Source organism: Pogonomyrmex barbatus, unplaced genomic scaffold (assembly GCF_055798465.1).
Source record: "Pogonomyrmex barbatus isolate J1 unplaced genomic scaffold, ASM5579846v1 scaffold3, whole genome shotgun sequence".
Classification (NCBI taxonomy): Eukaryota; Metazoa; Arthropoda; class Insecta; order Hymenoptera; family Formicidae; genus Pogonomyrmex; species Pogonomyrmex barbatus.
Window position 1 is genome coordinate 14,473,670 of NW_028297127.1, and position 18,959 is coordinate 14,492,628.

Sequence of the window (18,959 nt, forward strand, 5' to 3'; positions counted from 1 at the left end):
TATTTTATTAATTTATCTATATGAGTTTTTACATACGACACAAAATATTCTAGCAATATTTCTACATTTATATGTTATATTGATGAAATGTTAAGATATAGCTGGAATATCGTTGGAATGTTTGGTGCTACATTAGGTATTTAACGAATACGTTACGTAACTTACCGGTATCCATAGCCACTAAGGTGAGCGTGTACTCGGGCACCAATTCCCTGTCCAACGGACGAAGGAGTGAGATGTCGCCGGTGCTCGCGTTTATACGGAATAAGTCAGTGTCACCCTCTTTGAGAAAATATCTCACTTGATCGTTGTACGGCGGGGTGTCCGCGTCATACGCCTTGACCTTCGGACGGATATGTATAAAATTTTAATTTCAATTCTTTCACGAAGATGCGTTCAATTCGTCCATATAAGTAAAATTTTGAATCGCGCTGATTAGGAGATTTTAATTTTTTAAATTATTGTATCTGTTTTTTCTAAACTCGGGCAGTTGATCTGATTGATGAACACAAAGATTTTTAATCAACGTTCGAAAACTTGAAGTATTTGAATTTTCTCTTTCATTCACTATATTACCTGTATGACAAAACCGCCACCCGGCACCATATTCTCCATAACGTGTGCCAAATAGGGAGAATCGAGGAAGACCGGTGCGTTGTCGTTAATATCAAGCACGGTAATGGTGACCTGAACAGTATCATCGCGTGGCGTCTCGCCGACTTCTACCGCACAATCCTCACTGCGAATTACCAGATGATACCGAGACTTGCGCTCAAAGTTGAGATTCTTTGCTACCCGAATTACACCGCCGTCTTCCGAGATCATAAAATCTCGGTTGTCGTCCCCCATTGCGATGCTATACCGCACCCTGCCATTTGCGCCCTCGTCACGATCCATCGCTGACACCTGAGATTGAGACAATAAAAATATAATTTATTTACAATTTGAGAATATTGAGAGAAAGAGAGAGAGAGAGAGAGAGAGAGAGAGATGCATTTTTTATTATTTTAATATTAATAGTATCTAACATTTCATAAAAACAATGACAGATACTTTCATCTAGATTCTATTTTATAAATAAGATTTATGTCTGTATAGATCTTAAATATTTAATTTGATATCTTAATTTGAAAAATTCCATTTCTTTTTTCTGTCCTTTTCAACTCTTTTATTATTAAAAGCTTATCTCAATCTTACTGACCTGGAGAACACTGGCGCCGATACTAGCGTTCTCGGCAACGGTAGCCGAATACTGTTTAGGATCAAACACTGGTGAGTTATCATTTTCGTCGAGCACCGTAACTGTGACAGTGGTCGACGACGATCTTGGTGGTTCACCGCGATCTTTAGCAGTGACCTCCAAAGTATAGTTGGATCTTTGCTCACGATCCAACGATCCGGAGACACGCAGCAGTCCGTCTACTAGGCCCAGAGTAAACGGCAGGTTACCATCATCCTTCAACGAATACTCGACATACCCGTTTCGACCCTCATCCCGATCGACAGCTTTTATCGCCATCACCACTGTGTTGCTCGGTGCGTTTTCAATTATCGATATCTTTGTAGGCGATATAAATTCTGGCGACATGTCGTTCACGTCTAGCAGCACCACCGTCACCTGTATCGTTTGAACGAAGGGCAATGTAGATCGTTTCAAAACTCAGGAAAAAGAATGCACTGCTGCAATTATATTTATTTATACAATGTGTCTAAATATGATAATTTAAATCGGAAATGAACTTTATCCTGAATGAAGGAAATTTTATACTGGAAATCATCAAATCATTTAAGTAAGTATCTAATCTGCACATTCTCAAAAGAACATCAACAATTTTTGACAACTCAGCTCAAGAATGCTTTTTCATTTAAACGTCGCAATAAAATATATCGTAATAAGAACATTCTTCAAGTTTTCTAGAATCCACCAACCTGTACTGTGGAGGACAATGGCCGTGTCGGCGGTAATGGACTGTCGGTGGCGCTTAGCACCAAATTGTAGAGCGGTTTTCGCTCGCGATCGAGGGCCTGGCGCGTAAAGAGGGTGCCGTTGGGAGCCACCCCAAAGTCGCCATTTTCGTCGCCGCCGGCCACGGCGTAGATGATCCTGCCGTTGTCGCCGGAGTCTAGGTCCTGGGCAGTTACGGTGAGCACAGGTGTGCCGACAGTCGCGTTCTCCACGATATCGGCCGCATGCGGCCCCGTCTCGAATATCGGCGCATTGTCGTTTAAATCGACAACGTTACAGTACACTGTCACGGTGGACGACAGCACTGGCATACCGCCATCCGTCGCTTGTACAACGAGGATGTAGTGTTGCACCTATATATGATACAAAATAATAAACAAAAAAATTTAGAAACAATGGGACAATAGATGGCATCGCTCGGTAGATCACAGGTTCTTAGGTCTCGTATAATTTTGCATTTTTCTTAATTGAAAAAAATTTAAATTTAATTGCATTATGAAGATAAATAACATATAACATATGAATATCTTTTTTAAAATTATTATAGCATTTTAAAAGCGAGAGTTTATGGAAAACGTAAAAATAAATTTTATTCGATGAAAATATTTGATATCTCACAAGGATAGAAGTATAGAAATACATTCTGTACGTAGCAATTGCAAGAGAATCGACTTTCGTCCCTGTCACAGATCGAGCGGCAACAGATCCTTTTAAGAGCCGTATTTTATCGTTTTGCAAAGACTAAAATATCAGTTTCGGCGCAGCCGGACCATGCTATTTCTTTGTTTTCGATGTGTTTCGCATACGCGGCGTATTTCATGGCTCCGTAATGACGTTGGCATGTATCTGAAAGGGTATTACGTTGATGAAGGGTTCTATAAGCTACCCTTATCTCGATTCTTTCGCTTTCGCTTCTCCTTGCTTCTTTTTTTCTTCGATAGAAGCTGCACCAATACGCACTCGCTCTATCATAAAGTTTGAAACAGTGGCGTAGTCAACGTTTAGCATGAAAATAAGCATTAATCATATTATTATCGTATTAATATTAATATCGTCTCATTAGCGACAAACATACAACTCTAATATATATTTTACAACGAATAAAATTAAATAAAGTTTCAAGAGAACGGAATAAATTATATAGAAATGTGTTACATATATATATATTTTTACGTAAGCAAAGAAATATTATTTCTCTTTAACTAGTAAGTACTTGATATATAATTATCGATATATAATTCTTCAAAAAAAGAGTGATTATACAAAATTTTCTCATACATTCCCATAGTTATTCTCTTTCTTCGTATATCATTTAAGAGATCGCGCTGCAAGTTTTTCCGCTTTGCAAAAGTTTGAGAAACCTTTACAGAAGGTTACGCTATTGGTGCAGTTTGTAAAGTGTATGTGCCCGAAAGTACAGCTAAATATGGCTTGTCTCCGAAATGTAGCACCGGAGAGACCGCCATTAAAGACTGTCTGTTCATCGATCTGTCCGACTGTTATAGCGTTAAACCCTAAATTCTAGCGTTGCCCTCCGCTCCGGGTAATATAATAGGTGCGCTCGGATTCTTGAATGTAGAGGCGTGTTCGTGGTTATAATCGCTGCCCGGGGCATCCAACGCGTGTTTTAACATTATACGCGTGCGTATTTCAGTTCCGAGACCAATCCGAACGGAACCTCATCTCGACGGGTTGCCGTTAACCCCTTCGCATACGCCGACCGTTATGATGGACATATCTATAGCGATATGTAAACATATGGCTTCAGAATCATCCGGCACTATCGTTCCAGTTCGTGAGCATGCTCTGGGTTATAGCTGTGATCATTTAATAGCGTCTTTTTACGTGGAATAATAAATAGAAAATAGACAAGTCACGATGTATATATATATATATATATATATATATATATATATATCGAAAGAGAATCACTGAGGAATCAAGAGAGAAATCAAAGTCTTTTGACGTCGTTCACCGCGTCGCCTATGACGTTGAGACGTTGAAAGTTTTAAAATTAATATGTCATAAAGTTTCTCACATTCATGAACTATTTATAATCACGAGTGGGAGCGGCTCATGAAAAATTTAAATATTTCTGTTAATAAATAAGGGGACCAGGTGTGGAAGGGTTGAAATTTCGGAGTGATCATCGTTTGAATAATCGTCACCGGCGATAACTTTATTCGCGCCAACTCATGGCCAAAGTCCCGCCGTCAAAGCCGGACCCGCCGAAAAATTCCATGCGGATTCATGAACTATTCATAATGAATCGTGAAGAAAGCGATTTATGTTAGAAATGCAAATTTTTCTGTCAATATAAATAAGGACCTTAATGCGATAGGGTCAGAATCGCGAGGATCGTCGCCGATGATGACTTTACTCACGGCAGAGTTCTTTATTATTGGACTTCTCTTCTTACACCAACCTGCTCGTAGTCGAGGCTCCCAGTGAGCGTGAACACGCCGGTGTTTGGATTCAGCGAGAACACGTCGTTCGCCCAATCGGAGATGAGCACGTAACTCAGATGACTGTTGGGACCTTCGGCGTCGGCGTCCGTCGCGACGACCTGGCCGACACGGCTGCCTCTCGGCATGTTCTCCGGGACGTCGAACGAGTAGGCCGTGCTCTGGAAGGTTGGCGCATTGTCGTTGGTGTCGGTGACCTGAACACAGCGATTTCCAAAAGTCTTTATCAGTATAGCGATATGAAGTACAGCGATGTGATAAAATTATTACACATTTGTCTTTACATTGCCATGTGCTCTCTAAATTTCTTAAAGTGAAATTCCACTTGAGAAATGGAATAATTACCGAACCATTGGAATTTTTTACTCTTAAAAAATGAATTCTTTCACTCCGTATTGTAGAGTGAAAATATTTTCATTCTTAATTAAAAGGTGAATTTGATATGCTCCATTATAGATTCATATCTAGCGAATAGTATGCGATATTATCGTTAGATGGACATAGTAGAATTTTATTTCTCGTAAATAAAAACTGCATAAGATAGAATAAATATAGTATTATGAATTCATTTTAACCATTTCTAATAAAATGGAAATTTCTGAAGAGGAATCCTCAAAATAAAATCCTACCCAAATGGAGTCCTTCCAAATGGGAGATTCCAAGATGAAAATAAATTAAATATTATTTTGACAGTACAAATATGATAGAATATTTATCAATAATGATGGAATGAAAGATTCACTCCAACGAAACAATTATCCTACCTGAAGTCAAACATTTACCTTTATAAAAAGTAAAACGTCATTTCTTTTAGAAAGTGGTAATATTTTTCACTTCAAGAAATTTAGAGAGTAAATAAATAAATATAAATAAAAAAATATTTGTTAGAGATATATCTATGGATAATTAAAATGGAAATTGAAATATTTATAGTTACAATTTTTATTTTTAATTCTTGTTAAACGTATAAGAAATTTAAACAATTTCTTGAAAATGTAATAAATGTAATAAAGCACATATTATCTTTCCTTTTCCTGCTACCATTAGAGAAAATTCCTTTTTTCTAATGTTTAAGAGCTACTCTAAGGGTTAAATGCCCGCTTCCCTTCCGAGAATTCCTCCGCAAGAGCTTTTTCCTTCAAAACCGTTTCAAAGGACACAGTGAGTTGCTTTCATTACGTACGTCGCCTTTCATCCCTCGCGCTTAATAAAAGCGGCAGAAAAGGTTTTATCGTGCGCGTTCTCTCATGTCGCTCGTGAGGGCATAAATGCGCGCCTCTTAATAGACCCGGAAGCCGGCTACGCGCGCGATCTTAAAATAAACACTCGGGGAATAAAATCGGCTCGAATCGGGCGCGTACTCGACGTCATTCTTAGATAAACACGCCGCCACCGGAAATATTCGCGCCGCGCTGTGCTCACTTCATTCGCCTTCGAATTATTGTGTGCTACCTCGCTCCCTTCGCCGGTAGTCCCGGAGCGAGAAAACATTCTCAGGGCCCTGCAGGCTATTTATCCATGTAACAATGCGCTCATTGTGATCGATCGTCGCGGCGGCGGTGAAACGCATGGACGGAAAAAGACGGCCTCCTCTCGATTGAGGGCGAGAATAAATAGCACTGGTAAACACCATTTTCATCGCGTGTAACGATCTCCTTAATAATTTTTTACCAAGTTTTGTAACTTGATAAAAAATTATTAAGGAGATCGTTTCTTTTTATTAAAGTAAAAAGCGCTATATATAAATTTCTCTGCGATAATTATGCAAGCATCAGTTAGGTGCGATAACTGGTTTGTTTAAAAAATAGAAAATGTATAATGTGACATTTTTCATAAAATTAATATTTATCGATGGGAAGTGACATTGAGTAGAAAATTTTTGAAATCAATATAAGAAAATTATATTAGATGTATAAAATATTCAATATAATTTATTTAATAGAAAATCGAGATAATTGTGAAATTAGTTTAATTTAATCAGTCGAGGTCACGATTGGCGCATGTAAATGTCATCGACGTTTCATTATATCATTATTTTATTTTATTAAATTCTGCGCAATGCCATCAGACACCATTTTTTATCGTCTGAAAAGAAACCGCGCAAGGCCAGAAACGAACGATAGATTTATATTTCCATGGATTTACATTTCTTACACATTTGTCAATCTGAAAGAAATAGCAATTTCTCTCTTTATCTCTCTCTCTCTCTCTCTCTCTCTCTCTCTCTCTCTCTCTCCCTCTCGTTTGCCGAAATAAGCGCAACTAAAGACGTAAACACGCAATAAATTAAGCAGCAAATGATATCTCTACGATTACGTCAATCTTGTGTAAATTATAGTCAAATATGTAAATTACGTTATTTCTGTGGCGGCTATATATACGGCTACCAATGCGCGCTCAATCTATTTTGATTTAATTTATTTCTCATATATATTTCGGTAACCCGACCGAAATTAGATATCACGATAAGATTTTCGAATTATTATGGATATCATCTCTTTTTATTTATTGCTAAAAAATTTGTGGAATATCTGTAATTCTACGGAATTAGCAAAAACTGTTATTTTACGTAATAATATTAATTGCACGTAATTTGTAATTTTTTTTTAGCAAATAAATTAATAGAATTACAAAAACATCATCATAAATTGATGCATTTCTCTATAGAGCTCAAACGCGCTCAAAACGTTTCTAAGTTTTCCGCGGAGACGGACGCACCGTACGGTAGAATGAAGTGGACACGGTTTGATTAAGGAGGGCTCGGAGACGTTTGCAAAAAGTGATGGTGTCTCGAGACGACAGTGGATGACGAGGAGCCAGCGAGAAGGAGGGAGAAGATGAAGAAAAAGAAACGGGGTGGAAGAGGTTGGGCAAGAGACGCTTTGAGTCCCGGTGAAGAACCGAGGGACGACAGAAGGGTACCAGACAAGGCCCAGATTCCGCGACCGAGACATACTTATGTATAGTTTGTGTACGGCGATAACACATCTTGTCGATGTATCTAAATGTGCGTAAGTGTGTATAATTGTGTGCAATTGTAATCTAAAAAATAGACTATTATTTATAACGATTGCAAAGGAAATACAACCAACCTCGTTTCTTTTGATTAAATTATCGAGCATGATAAATATCGTATTAATGATCTGATTGGACAAAATAATGTTTGACAAAAAAAAAACAAATTCTTTGCACATTAAATATTGAGCGATTATCAAGTAACTTTGTAAAATCTTACTAATTTAATCCCAATGGTATGTCAATGCAGTTTTAACGAATATTATACATTGCTTTATACATTTTTATTTAGTTGGTTTTTTATTAAGAGTAGATATGTTTAAATATAGACATATTATATCTTAAATTAAGGTATTCTTTAAATAATTGTAATCAATAATTGTTGTCTTCGAAATAAAAAAAAATCTAAAAAAGCATTCTGTTTTAACGTACGTGAGTTATTCTGATAATGTCACTATTTTACTCTATCTTATTCTTCCGTGATGACTTCGAAAGGAAACGGCTTGATGAGAAAAGGGATCAAAACAGAAGAAAAAGAAGAGCTTCTCCAAGGGATCTAGGAAGGTCGGTCGAGGAAGAAATAGTTAAGGTTAGCGAGAGGAGAATGCGGGACATAGGAAAAGAGGCAGAGAGGAGAAACGGCACGGGACAGGGGGACCAGATATAAGAGGCCAGAAAGGGCAAATTCCGCAACAGTCGACCAATAGAGAGCGGCCCCTTTTCATGGAGTTTCAAATCTGCTCCCCCACTCCCTTCCTCTCTCTCTCTCTCTCTCTCTCTCTCTCTCTCTCTCTCTCTCTCACCTTTAAGGATGGAATAGCGGGCGCGAGCATGCGATGGGCAAAGCAAAGTCCTTAAAAGAATTCCAGCCATTACACATCATAAGGATAATTTTTGCGATTGTCTCTGACAGGAGCCCCGGCGCAACGCGGCCCCGGCCCAGACCGGTGCCGGTGGTCGGGGTCCCTCTTCGAGCTTCGTTAAACGGTCAGGACCCAGACCGACTCGCGTTTTTTATCATCACGAATCGTTTCGACCGGATCGCGTAATGAATTATAAGGCGGGACGCACGATACACTCTGCGCGTCATCGAGCACGCCTCGCAATAGTACACTCCTAGGAATCAGGGAATTGCTGAGTGGAACTTGAACTACTTTTCGGCTGACTTGATTTAACTTTTATTTTTCATGCTAAAGGAAAAATATAATTTTCAAATAAAATAAAATTCTAAAATGTATATATTTTTTATTTTAAAATCTCGCACACATTGATAAAAGATGCGTCTTTTCGTTATGGCAATCGTACGAGTGAAATGTGTAGTAATATGTTTTATTTAATCAATATATAAAATATACGAGAACTCCTAATTAAACTTTTCGAGTTAAACGCCGGGTAAACCTTTAAAGGCTATATTTGTGTTTCGTAGTCTCAGTGATCAGGAATTCTGATTGAAATCTCGAGCTTTTTTACGATAGCTTTTTTACGCGATTTATCATATTTCTCTATCTCTCTTTCTCTCTCTCTCTCTCTCTCTCTCTCTCTCTCTCTCTCTCTCTCTATCGTATTCTTTCGCGCTTACATTCTGACGTAATCGATTCGCGCGCGGGTCGATTTTTCTCGCGGCATTTCGCAATCACACAGAAAACGAATTCGATCTTTTTCATCAAGACGAAGGACGGGTGTGCCATTGTTGCATGCACGTGCAAAGCGAGTGTGTGAGCAATCCGCGTGGCGGGTCGCCGGGCAATCGTAGATTTATCTTCCGAGTGATGCCTGCGCGGGTACGCAATAGCGCAACATTGTTCTGCTCGAGATCGCTCGTTACGATAGACAGCGCTGACTTATGCGTGCGGCATTATAACCGTACACCCCGACTTTTCTTACCCCGCCAGCGTTTTCGCCTGATTACCGGCCATTAATTGAAAAATATCAGATCCGTCCGCGACCGTTTACACACGCCCCGTGAAATAGCCCGACGCGTAGCATGAAACTTGCTCGATTAATTTTTAATTTCATTCCGCATATTGCGATGAAATCAACATCATGAACCTTTTTCATTCCCGTCTGAAAATCTTTTTTCCTGAAAAATTTTTTATTACGTAGATAATTACGTATAAAAACTCCGTGAATTAAGAAAATTAATATCCGCCGATTAATGCCATCTGTGATCTTATTGTTTGAAATATACGTCGTCTTGATTATTGTTTATTGTTTAAAAAAAAATTAAATTTCCCATGTGAACTTTACGTAACTTGAATTAAATATCTAATTTTAAAACGAAAAAAATATTTCTACATTATTACATTGAACAAATTTCTTCTTCTACATTGGGCAAATTTCACGCTGCACCATGTCATGTTGTCTGGCTCGATTCCGTTAGAGATTGATTGCTTTTAAATTGACCGGTAATTGGTCTCGCGGCAATAACGATATCCCGTATAAGTACACTCATAAATTAATTCATCGCTGCGGTTACTTAACGTCTTTCTTCCCCCCCCCCTCCCCTTTCTCTCTCTTTCGGCTCTATTCTGCAGGACTATTCGTTACTCGTACAATGATCCTTCAAGCGAGGAGAAATTAGCGAACGTCACTGAGTTCCTTCGTATACGACGACCGAATTCCATCACGAGCACCGGGTTATTATTTAACCACGAGAAGGAGAATCGTCGATATGAAGCAATAGGTTACAGTTATAGTAGGAAGTTGTCGGCGACCTTTCGGCACGGGGACGTGTCTAATGCATTATCGATTTGACCCCTCGCTCGTACCGAGCATTCCAATACTCGGGAACAATCGCCAAGTTTCTCGTTCTGATGGATCTCATTCCGCTTTCCCCCTAGGTCTTCCTACCCCCCCCCCTTTTCTGCCGATGACTACGGATGCCATTTTCGATATTTCGCGATACTTTCGGAGAGAGTGGCCGTTTCGTATTCCTAGTTTCACGCCAGTTATTCATTATTTATTTTGCGTTCGCGAGAAATCGAAGTGACCGGTCGCGATATCGTTCGGTTGTCTAAGATAAACGATTGATAGCAAATTTATCATTGATATACATGAATTGTTTAGATCCCAAAAATTCCGTACTTGATTGATGGGCCGTCATTTTACAAGAGTTCCCCAAAGCGCGAAATATTATTATTTATAATAATAATAATGAATATTGATTACTATTAATAATTATTTAATATTTATTTTACATCGTTTTAGAATACATATTATCGCTTATATTCCAGCATGGCTCATTTAGTCCTTTGTTTTGTTGTTTTTTTATTTGTTACATGATAATATATGTTATAATTTTAATATTTATTTGTTATATGAGCGTAATCTGTAAATGAATCAGAAAAAATAGAAAAATAGATTTACTTGCAAAATATGCGTTTTGATGCTTTATTTGTGAAAATGTTACAAAAGCATTTCGATATATTGCACAATTTTTTTATTTACAAAAAGAAACATACTGACTTTCGTGCTATTAAATATCAAATTATTGTTAATGCGTACATGCGGCATACTCTTCTTGTAAAATGACGGATGTTAAATTAAGGACGCCTTAAATTAAAAACGCTAATCAGCGCTCCACGTATCACACATATCAACGAAATTTACAATGTGCGTTGTAATCTTTATTAATGTGATTAAAATCTAATTAATCGTCAATTTTTCACGTAATAATGGACGCTACACCATAGTAATACCATATAAGTAATATCATTATAACGTTAGAATATCCTATGATATTATAGTCCAGCTTTGCAACAGAATGTTAATAAGAAGAAGAATATATGTTTTTTTTTATGTAATTTATTTTCCCCGTGTAAGAGAACGTATCTCTTAACACGCTACACCGTTCAGGTCTCGCACTCTCAGTCTCTCACCTGTATGTGAAGCACGATATCCCGATGTTGCAGGCCGTCGTCGGCGCGCACCTTGAGCACGTATCTCTCCTTCGTCTCTCTGTCGAGGGCCTCGGCGAGGCTCAGCTGGCCGGTGGTCGGGTGCAGTATAAATTGACTCTGCGTCCCGTCGTCGTTGTCCGCGGGTTCACCGCGATCGCCCGGACGATGATGATTCGGCACCAAGGTATAAGTCAAAGTACCGATGGTATCCGGATCGTGGGCCTTGAGTACCGTGATGACGGTACTAGGAGGCGCCTCCTCGGAGATCTTGAATTTCCACGGCCCCGGACCCCACGTCGGTGCCACGTCGTTCTTGTCCAACACCGTCACGCGTACCTGCGGTAAGAAAAAGGTATGGCGATTAGAAGTGGCTCGCCGGGGTCATCGGTCATTTCGGTCGGATCGGATCCGATCGGATTGAGTCGTCAATGACTCGACGGTACCGACGGTACCGACGACGACAGAGAGGAATGTTTGGGAAACGTCACTGCCTAGGAAAGTCTCATGTTTTCGATCGAAGCGATCTGGGTCACTCCCGTAAGATCGATTATCTTGATCGTCGACTAGAAATTCTCAATCACTCGTGTAATAAAAACTTTGGCGTAATGATACCACAGAAAAGAACAAAAAAATAATTAAGGTCTCTTTGATGTAATAATTCCTACTGAATAGAAAGAGATGAATGTCATAGGCTTGTATTTATAGTTGCGCATGTCTATATATATATATATATATATATATATATATATATATATATATATATATACGAAAGAATTCTGCAGAAAACCAGTTTTAGACATACGTGATACGATTTAATAAATCTTATGATTTAAAAGCAATCTAATAGATGTCAATTAATTTAATATTTATCATATTATATGTATATATCTTGATTCGGGTAAACGAGTTCAGCGTGAAGTTTAGCTTGAATTATCATCCGAATTAGATCTTCGCAGTGAAAATCGATTCTTGAGAGAAAATAATATACGTAGGTAATAATACTTTTGAATCTCGTACCGATTGAGTATTAAGTCGAGATGAAAAAACAACAATTACTCACGTGAAAAATTATGCGCACGCGCAATTCTCAGAACGAAATGCATAGCACCTATAAATACAGACCCCCGAAGCGCGAGAGAAAATTGTAAGAACACTTAATTTTGAAATATACCGTAAGAACCATATATTCGATACGAGAATTCGCGACGATTTGGCTAACGCCGGGGACGTAATTATGTGTAAAGCCGAAGGGAACATACGAAGGCCGTTGCGGAGCTGAAGTCACGGTATGCATGCGAAGACTCGTGAGAAAGTTAGTTTTTCGATTCCGCTCGTGCATGTCTCATTTCATTAAATTCTCAGTCACGTCAGTGGCTCCGAGGTTTATGCGACTACCAGCAATCGCTATATCGAAAATGGAGAGAGGAGCAGAGAGTGGCAGTAAACTATTGGAAAAGAATAATGCGGGAATAACAGTACCGAAGCGATATAAATCAATTTGTATTAACCGTGATACTTGCTGAATGTATGTGAATCGTGCCAATTCTCTGTGTGTAGTGTCGCATTTATTCGATGATTTAAATATAGAAGAGATTGTAATCATCAATAATATATCGTAATAAATAAAAATTATTCCTTAACTATATTACCAACGGAATGCGATGTTTTTCGTATTCACTTTTTTATGTAGTTTTTATAAATTTGGAAATTCTTTTTCACAATTAAAGTTTATGCATTAATATGTGTCTACATGAAATTTGCGTCAAGAATGAGAAAAATTTTTTTAATCTAGATTTCTTTTTACTACTTTAATATGGCATCCAGAACTGTCAATTGTGTCAATATTTGTTTTATATAAAGATTTTGGAACTTATATTTACAAAATTAGTATTGCTAAACTAATAGATTGCGATAAAAATATAATATTAAGTTTTTAGAATTACACGGAAAGAATATTTTTGCTGGCAAATATAAATTTGACCAGATATAGATCTAAAAATAATTTTGTTGGCCCATCAAAATTATTTGTAGAGCACTTAAATATGATGATAATACTGCAAAAATGTTTGATCTTTTAACAATCAATTTGAACATCGTATATAATAATTTTGAAGGCCCGTTTTCAGATCTGTATCTAGTCAAATTTTTAAATTTGCCAGCAAAAGTGTTCTTTCCGTGTAGATTTGATTTAGATATCTAATGCGAAAAAGTATACATGAAAATTTGTTCATATATATATATATACACATATATATGTATGAGTATATATGTGTGTGTGTGTGTGTGTGTGTGTGTTGTGTGTGTGTGTGTGTGTGTGTGTGTGTGTGTGTGTGTGTGTGTGTGTATATGTATTTAATAAATTTAATAAATTTATATCAGTGTGATAACCAGTGATTTAATTGATCGTGTACCAACAAATAGTTTTAATATCAATACAAACAATAACAAAATTTTTGTCATTCATATCAAACATTTCTCTCAGCGTACACGAAAGTACGTCTATGAATGCACCAAATATGTACATATGTGGACGCTTTTATTGGAGTTCGTTCATCTTTCCAGCATCATAATCTTGCAAAATATGTTTTATGTGAAATTTATTGGACAAAAAAAATGTGTTAAATTAAAAACATATGTGTCACATCAGCGCTTGCAAATCATGAATGTTTTATATACATATATACATATAATTGCGCCGGGAACGAAGCTGCTACTGCTCACTTTATAAATTCATAAATTGGGATATCAGTATTCCAGACAGTCTGAACTCCTACAGAGAGTCCCTAATCCCGACGTTTACGTTTACGTAATTGATGAACATGTTCCGATATACCTAACCGGCGTGCGCACGCGCGCACGCCGTTGCAGAATCGGCGGACTCGATTAAAATACTTTCTCGCGCGTGAGTCATCTCTCTCACGGAAGAGAGGTGTAAATTGTTTTTCCTTTACGGCGCTGCCCGGCGTAACCTCGGCCGTGATAATCCTTGTGAACACATAATCCGCGACGAATAAATACGTGGACATCTCTCAGGTAGGGAGCTTTTATATAATGGCCGATCCGCAAAGGCGCGCATCCATCTTCCCAGTAATTAGTCGGACTTTCCCTGTCATTGATGAAGTGGTTACCATCGATTATTATTTCTCGGATGTCTAGGCGCGCCTATACCCTCGTCGTCGATGAAACAACGTTTTCGAGATGACGAAACAAAAATCGAGAACCTCGAAGCCCGAGTCCGGAGAAGAGCCGAGTGGCGGATTAAGCGAGAATAAATCGTTGCGATCCCACATACCTACCGATGCCATAAATCGCCGTGTAACCCAGATGCACCGATCTCTGTCCAAATGAATGTTTGCTTACGCAACTTTTGCTCGATCGACGCGTGTCGCGCTCGTAGGCGATCCCGACCGAGCGTCAATATCATTCGCGTGTTATTAGAGTTACGCCATCCGCAGACTTTCAATAGAATATTGAGAGAAAGATGTCGGTGTCACGATGTGAAAGATTTCCTTATTGTCTATAATATATCAAAATAAAAACCAAAGAAAATGTTGTAACATTTATAATCTTGCCCCATTTATACTGGATACTTATATAATAACGATTAAAGATTTCTCTCTAAAACAACTTTGCTCATTCTTTAGTAGAGTAGTTTCCGACGGTTTCAGATTTTTCTTTTTTTTCTTTTTTTTTTTAAAACAAACGCGTGGTGAATCGTTCGCAATAAATCCGATGTTAATCGACGATTGTTCCGCATCGACATTACTGCCAAAAATCCACGCGATAAGAGATATCGATAACGAGCTGGGCCCGAGCACAGGCCTCGTTCGCTTAATGTATTCACGAATACACCCAGAGAAAAGTATACCGATGCTGTTCGACAAGGTAAATTTATGCAAAGTCTGTCGGAGCGGGTCCACCACGTCGTCGTCGGTAATTATAGGTGGGCCCGCTATCGTCATTAATAGCGGCTATCGACAGTCCCGTGTTAAATGGCCGCGACGTATCTTAACTTCCCGACATAGTTCACACGATCCGTAAGATTGGCCTTATCTCGTAATGATGCGATAACGGCGCGGATTGTTGCGTGAACGGTTCGTCACCCATGCATGATGCCCCGTGTTAAGCGAACCGACACTTATCTCAGGCAGGCGAAAATGGCTCTGCCCCTCCGAGTAACGCGCTTTCTTACGCTATCTTCGCAATTTTTTTCGGTTAATTGTATCCCGCCGATTCTTAATTTTGTAACTTGTCTTAAACGTCACTGAGAAGAAAGTCGATCGCTCAGTCACGCAGATATCGATCGCTTCGAGCGAAAGTTCGATCTCCTATCGTTTAGTAAAATCATCGAGCGAAGAATAATTCTTTCTTTTTTTCTTGTATCACATTCTGAATCATATTAATTATATTATAAAATTATATTATTATATTATGTTGTTTGCGCTGAAAATAATTATATATATACTTAAAATAAATTATCAAAAAATATTTATTTTCATTTATTATAAATATTTGTAATGAATAAATTTCTCGTTATTCGTGTACTATTATTTGTTAAACATACATATTATTATTATATAAATCATTTAATAAAAACGTAGGTTTCTAGAAAGTAATATTTTATTTAAATTTGCTATTCTAATTTGTCATAAGAGGATCAACGTATTTATTGCGGTAACTTCTGTACCACTGCCTGGAGATATGGCATTTTAGATTGATTGCATCAATATATCGCTTGACAGTAATCCTAATTAACTCATCTTTTCTCTCTGTCCAAATTATACGCATAATTTTTGTCGTGAAAGATACAACAATTCGCTCGTCTTTTTTTGGTCTTTGTCTCTTGTAAATTGTTTACAATAAAGCCGACAAAATTAACAAAACAAATCACATATTTACAATATAAATATAAATTCGGATGTGAAAGCGGTCGATCTTGAGCTTATAGAGTTCAATGTAGAATAGCTTTTCGCGCGGGATATCGAGATGACGTTTCTTGCGTCGGCGTTGAAATCACCGTGTGGAGAGCACCGAGAGCGGCGCGTCGAAACTTCCTCGATCTCTCGAGACTTCGACTTCGATCGCAGTCAGTTTGCGCGCTATACGATCTCTTCTCCTATCTTGCTCTGTCTTCTCGCTCTTTCTCTCATTGTCACCACGAGAACGGTCGCGACACTTGGTGTCATCGTCGCGAGCGTGCGAGAACAACGAGCGACGAGCGAGACAACGGCAACAATAAGCAGACAAATCAGTGCGGTCATATAGCTGTCTCTCGACTACAATCCCACCCCCTTTTCTCCATTCTCCTCTCTATATTCTCTCTCTCTCTCTCTCTCTCTCTCTCTCTCTCTCTCTCTCTCTCTCTCTCTCTCTCGTTCCCTCTCGCTTCTCCTCTCTCGCTTCTCGTTCTGCTCCTTCGGCGCGAGAGCGCGGTATATGGGCGGTAAGAAACGCCCGGAGAGGAGCATTCGGAGTGCAAGGAAAGATGGTATCTGCGTCAGCGCGGTCGGGGATCAGCGGATCGGATCGAGTCGCTCAGCGGGGGTTTCTTTGGGTCATGCACGAAGTGAGTCCCATTCTTCTGAGGCCCGTTCCTCTGCCTCGCCCTGCCCCCTCCCCCTGCTCCTGGATCCGCCAACTCGGCCTGAGGCCCCGCACACTCCTCTACGTTTCTTCCCCCGTCTCTCTCCCCCTATCCCGCTACGTGGTCGAAGCATGCATCGTACAGGCCGATACTCCTCGCTCGAGAGCGATTCCCGTCCCTTTTACCGAACGAGGTCCTATGGATTTTCTATGAGAGGTCGAACCACTGACATCGACCGATTAATAACGTGTCTTCGTGGGGGCTCGCATGGCCCACGACGACAACGACGACGACGACGACGACGATGACCCAGACGATGACGTTTTATACCAGGAACTTAAAGAATACGTATTTCCGTGTAACAATCGGAGACAATAAGATATGTATCTACTACTAATAGCCGCTTTTCTTCTCGCGTTCCATATGACATATAGAAAAAACCAAGGGAATCGAAGGTGGAAAATATACGTGAGATTACAAACGGAAGATTATCTGCAAAGCTCGAGTCGATGCTCCTCGAGAGTTCTTCAGCTACGGCTTGAAATTTGAAAGGTTAATCTTAAATAAATTTGAGCTGAAATAAGTCGAGATATCTCTTCTTAAGAAAATCATTATCTATATTATATTTTTCTTCTTTCCTCTCCACGAGTTTATTATACGATTGAAAAAAAAATACACGCCATATTAAGAAGCTATTCGATATTATGGCAAGCAATTTTTAAAATAGTCGATGATAACACGCGTCTCAAACGAATAAAATCATTACGAGCTATCGTAACCCCGTTCTTTTTTAAAGTATACACAACGCGATACCGAGATCGCGCGTATTTGCACGCTTGCGCATAACAAGCGGTAATTATCAAGCTTTAGATATTCGTAAATCGAAGACGCCGTACTATAACCGGCGCGATTATCGCGCGATTTTCCGCTTCCCGCATGGCCGCCCCGCTCGCATGGAATTTCAAATTCCGCGATGTGTATCTGCTAATGGCTGCTTTACGCCTCGCAGTTGCAAGCCGCATTCGTGAGCGACGAGAGCATGCAATTGCAACTATGTAGCCGTTATTGCAATGTAATTATTACCCGGCTATTACGCGCATGCGCGCGCGCGTTCCATACATCTTCACGTGGGATCTTACACAATCGGGGAATCGTAATTTTTTAATTAATTAAGTAAGCTATTTCCCGAGAGAGCCCTTAATGAATTTCTCGGCGCCGTTTGTTTATTAGCTCCGGAACCGCGAACTGGTTCCGATCTCAGTGGCGAGCACCGAGTTTATAATTCTGAATTCGTAATTCACTTTTTTGCTCGTGTCGCTGAGTTGAAATTATGTGCGAACGTAACGTGATAGAAAGGATTTTTAACATCTTCTCCTTCTCCTCGTACGCGCAATTACGTCACAATTACATAGAAATTACTCATGACGAAATCGAATTTCCTTGCTTCAATGGATATTAAATAATTTAAAATCGAGAGAATTGGATGTGGACAAATCGTGATTGTGATAATTCTATAATTAATCCGCGATCTATACATTTCTTTTACAATTAAATACGATTTTATAACAATATTTTTATGAATATCCATTTGATTTGACAGACCTTGATGCTCTAGAAAACTAATGATAGAAATAGCCGACAGTCGAAAGTGGAATTAGTAATTTCCAGGTCAAATTCATCCCATTCGCGTTTTATCGGATGGAATGCCATCGCTTCGCTATGAGGGGTCGACGTCACCCAATTAATAATCGACTTCGTCGTGGGAGCCTCGATACTCCAGGTCGGGGACCTTAAAGACATTTTACGACTCGATATAACGATGAGAGATAACTCACATACCCACATAGTATACATATTTTTTTCCGAAGACATTTTTTTCGAAAACAAAGCCTTTGATTTTTAACAAACAGCGCGTCGATAAATAAAAGCAATTAAGGATAATTCTTTGTCATCCCGCGAACGAACGCGCAGGTTTCCTGGAAAAACTTAATTACGCTACATCCATCGTTCATTCCGAATCACGAGCGGCG

General features: G+C 39.0%; 1 protein-coding gene across 1 annotated transcript in view; it reads right to left on the reverse strand.

Moving 5' to 3' along the window:
* Window positions 1-18,959, reverse strand: part of ft (cadherin-related tumor suppressor fat) — a 101,548-nt gene that overhangs the window by 18,031 nt on the left and 64,558 nt on the right. Inside the window, exons 2-7 of the mRNA XM_025218438.2 lie at window positions 11,325-11,681; window positions 4,392-4,628; window positions 1,930-2,319; window positions 1,202-1,618; window positions 577-906; window positions 166-343 (exon numbers count right to left, since the gene is read on the reverse strand). Of these exons, the coding sequence (XP_025074223.2) occupies window positions 166-343; window positions 577-906; window positions 1,202-1,618; window positions 1,930-2,319; window positions 4,392-4,628; window positions 11,325-11,681 (1,909 nt within the window). The remainder of the gene's footprint in view (window positions 1-165; window positions 344-576; window positions 907-1,201; window positions 1,619-1,929; window positions 2,320-4,391; window positions 4,629-11,324; window positions 11,682-18,959) is intronic.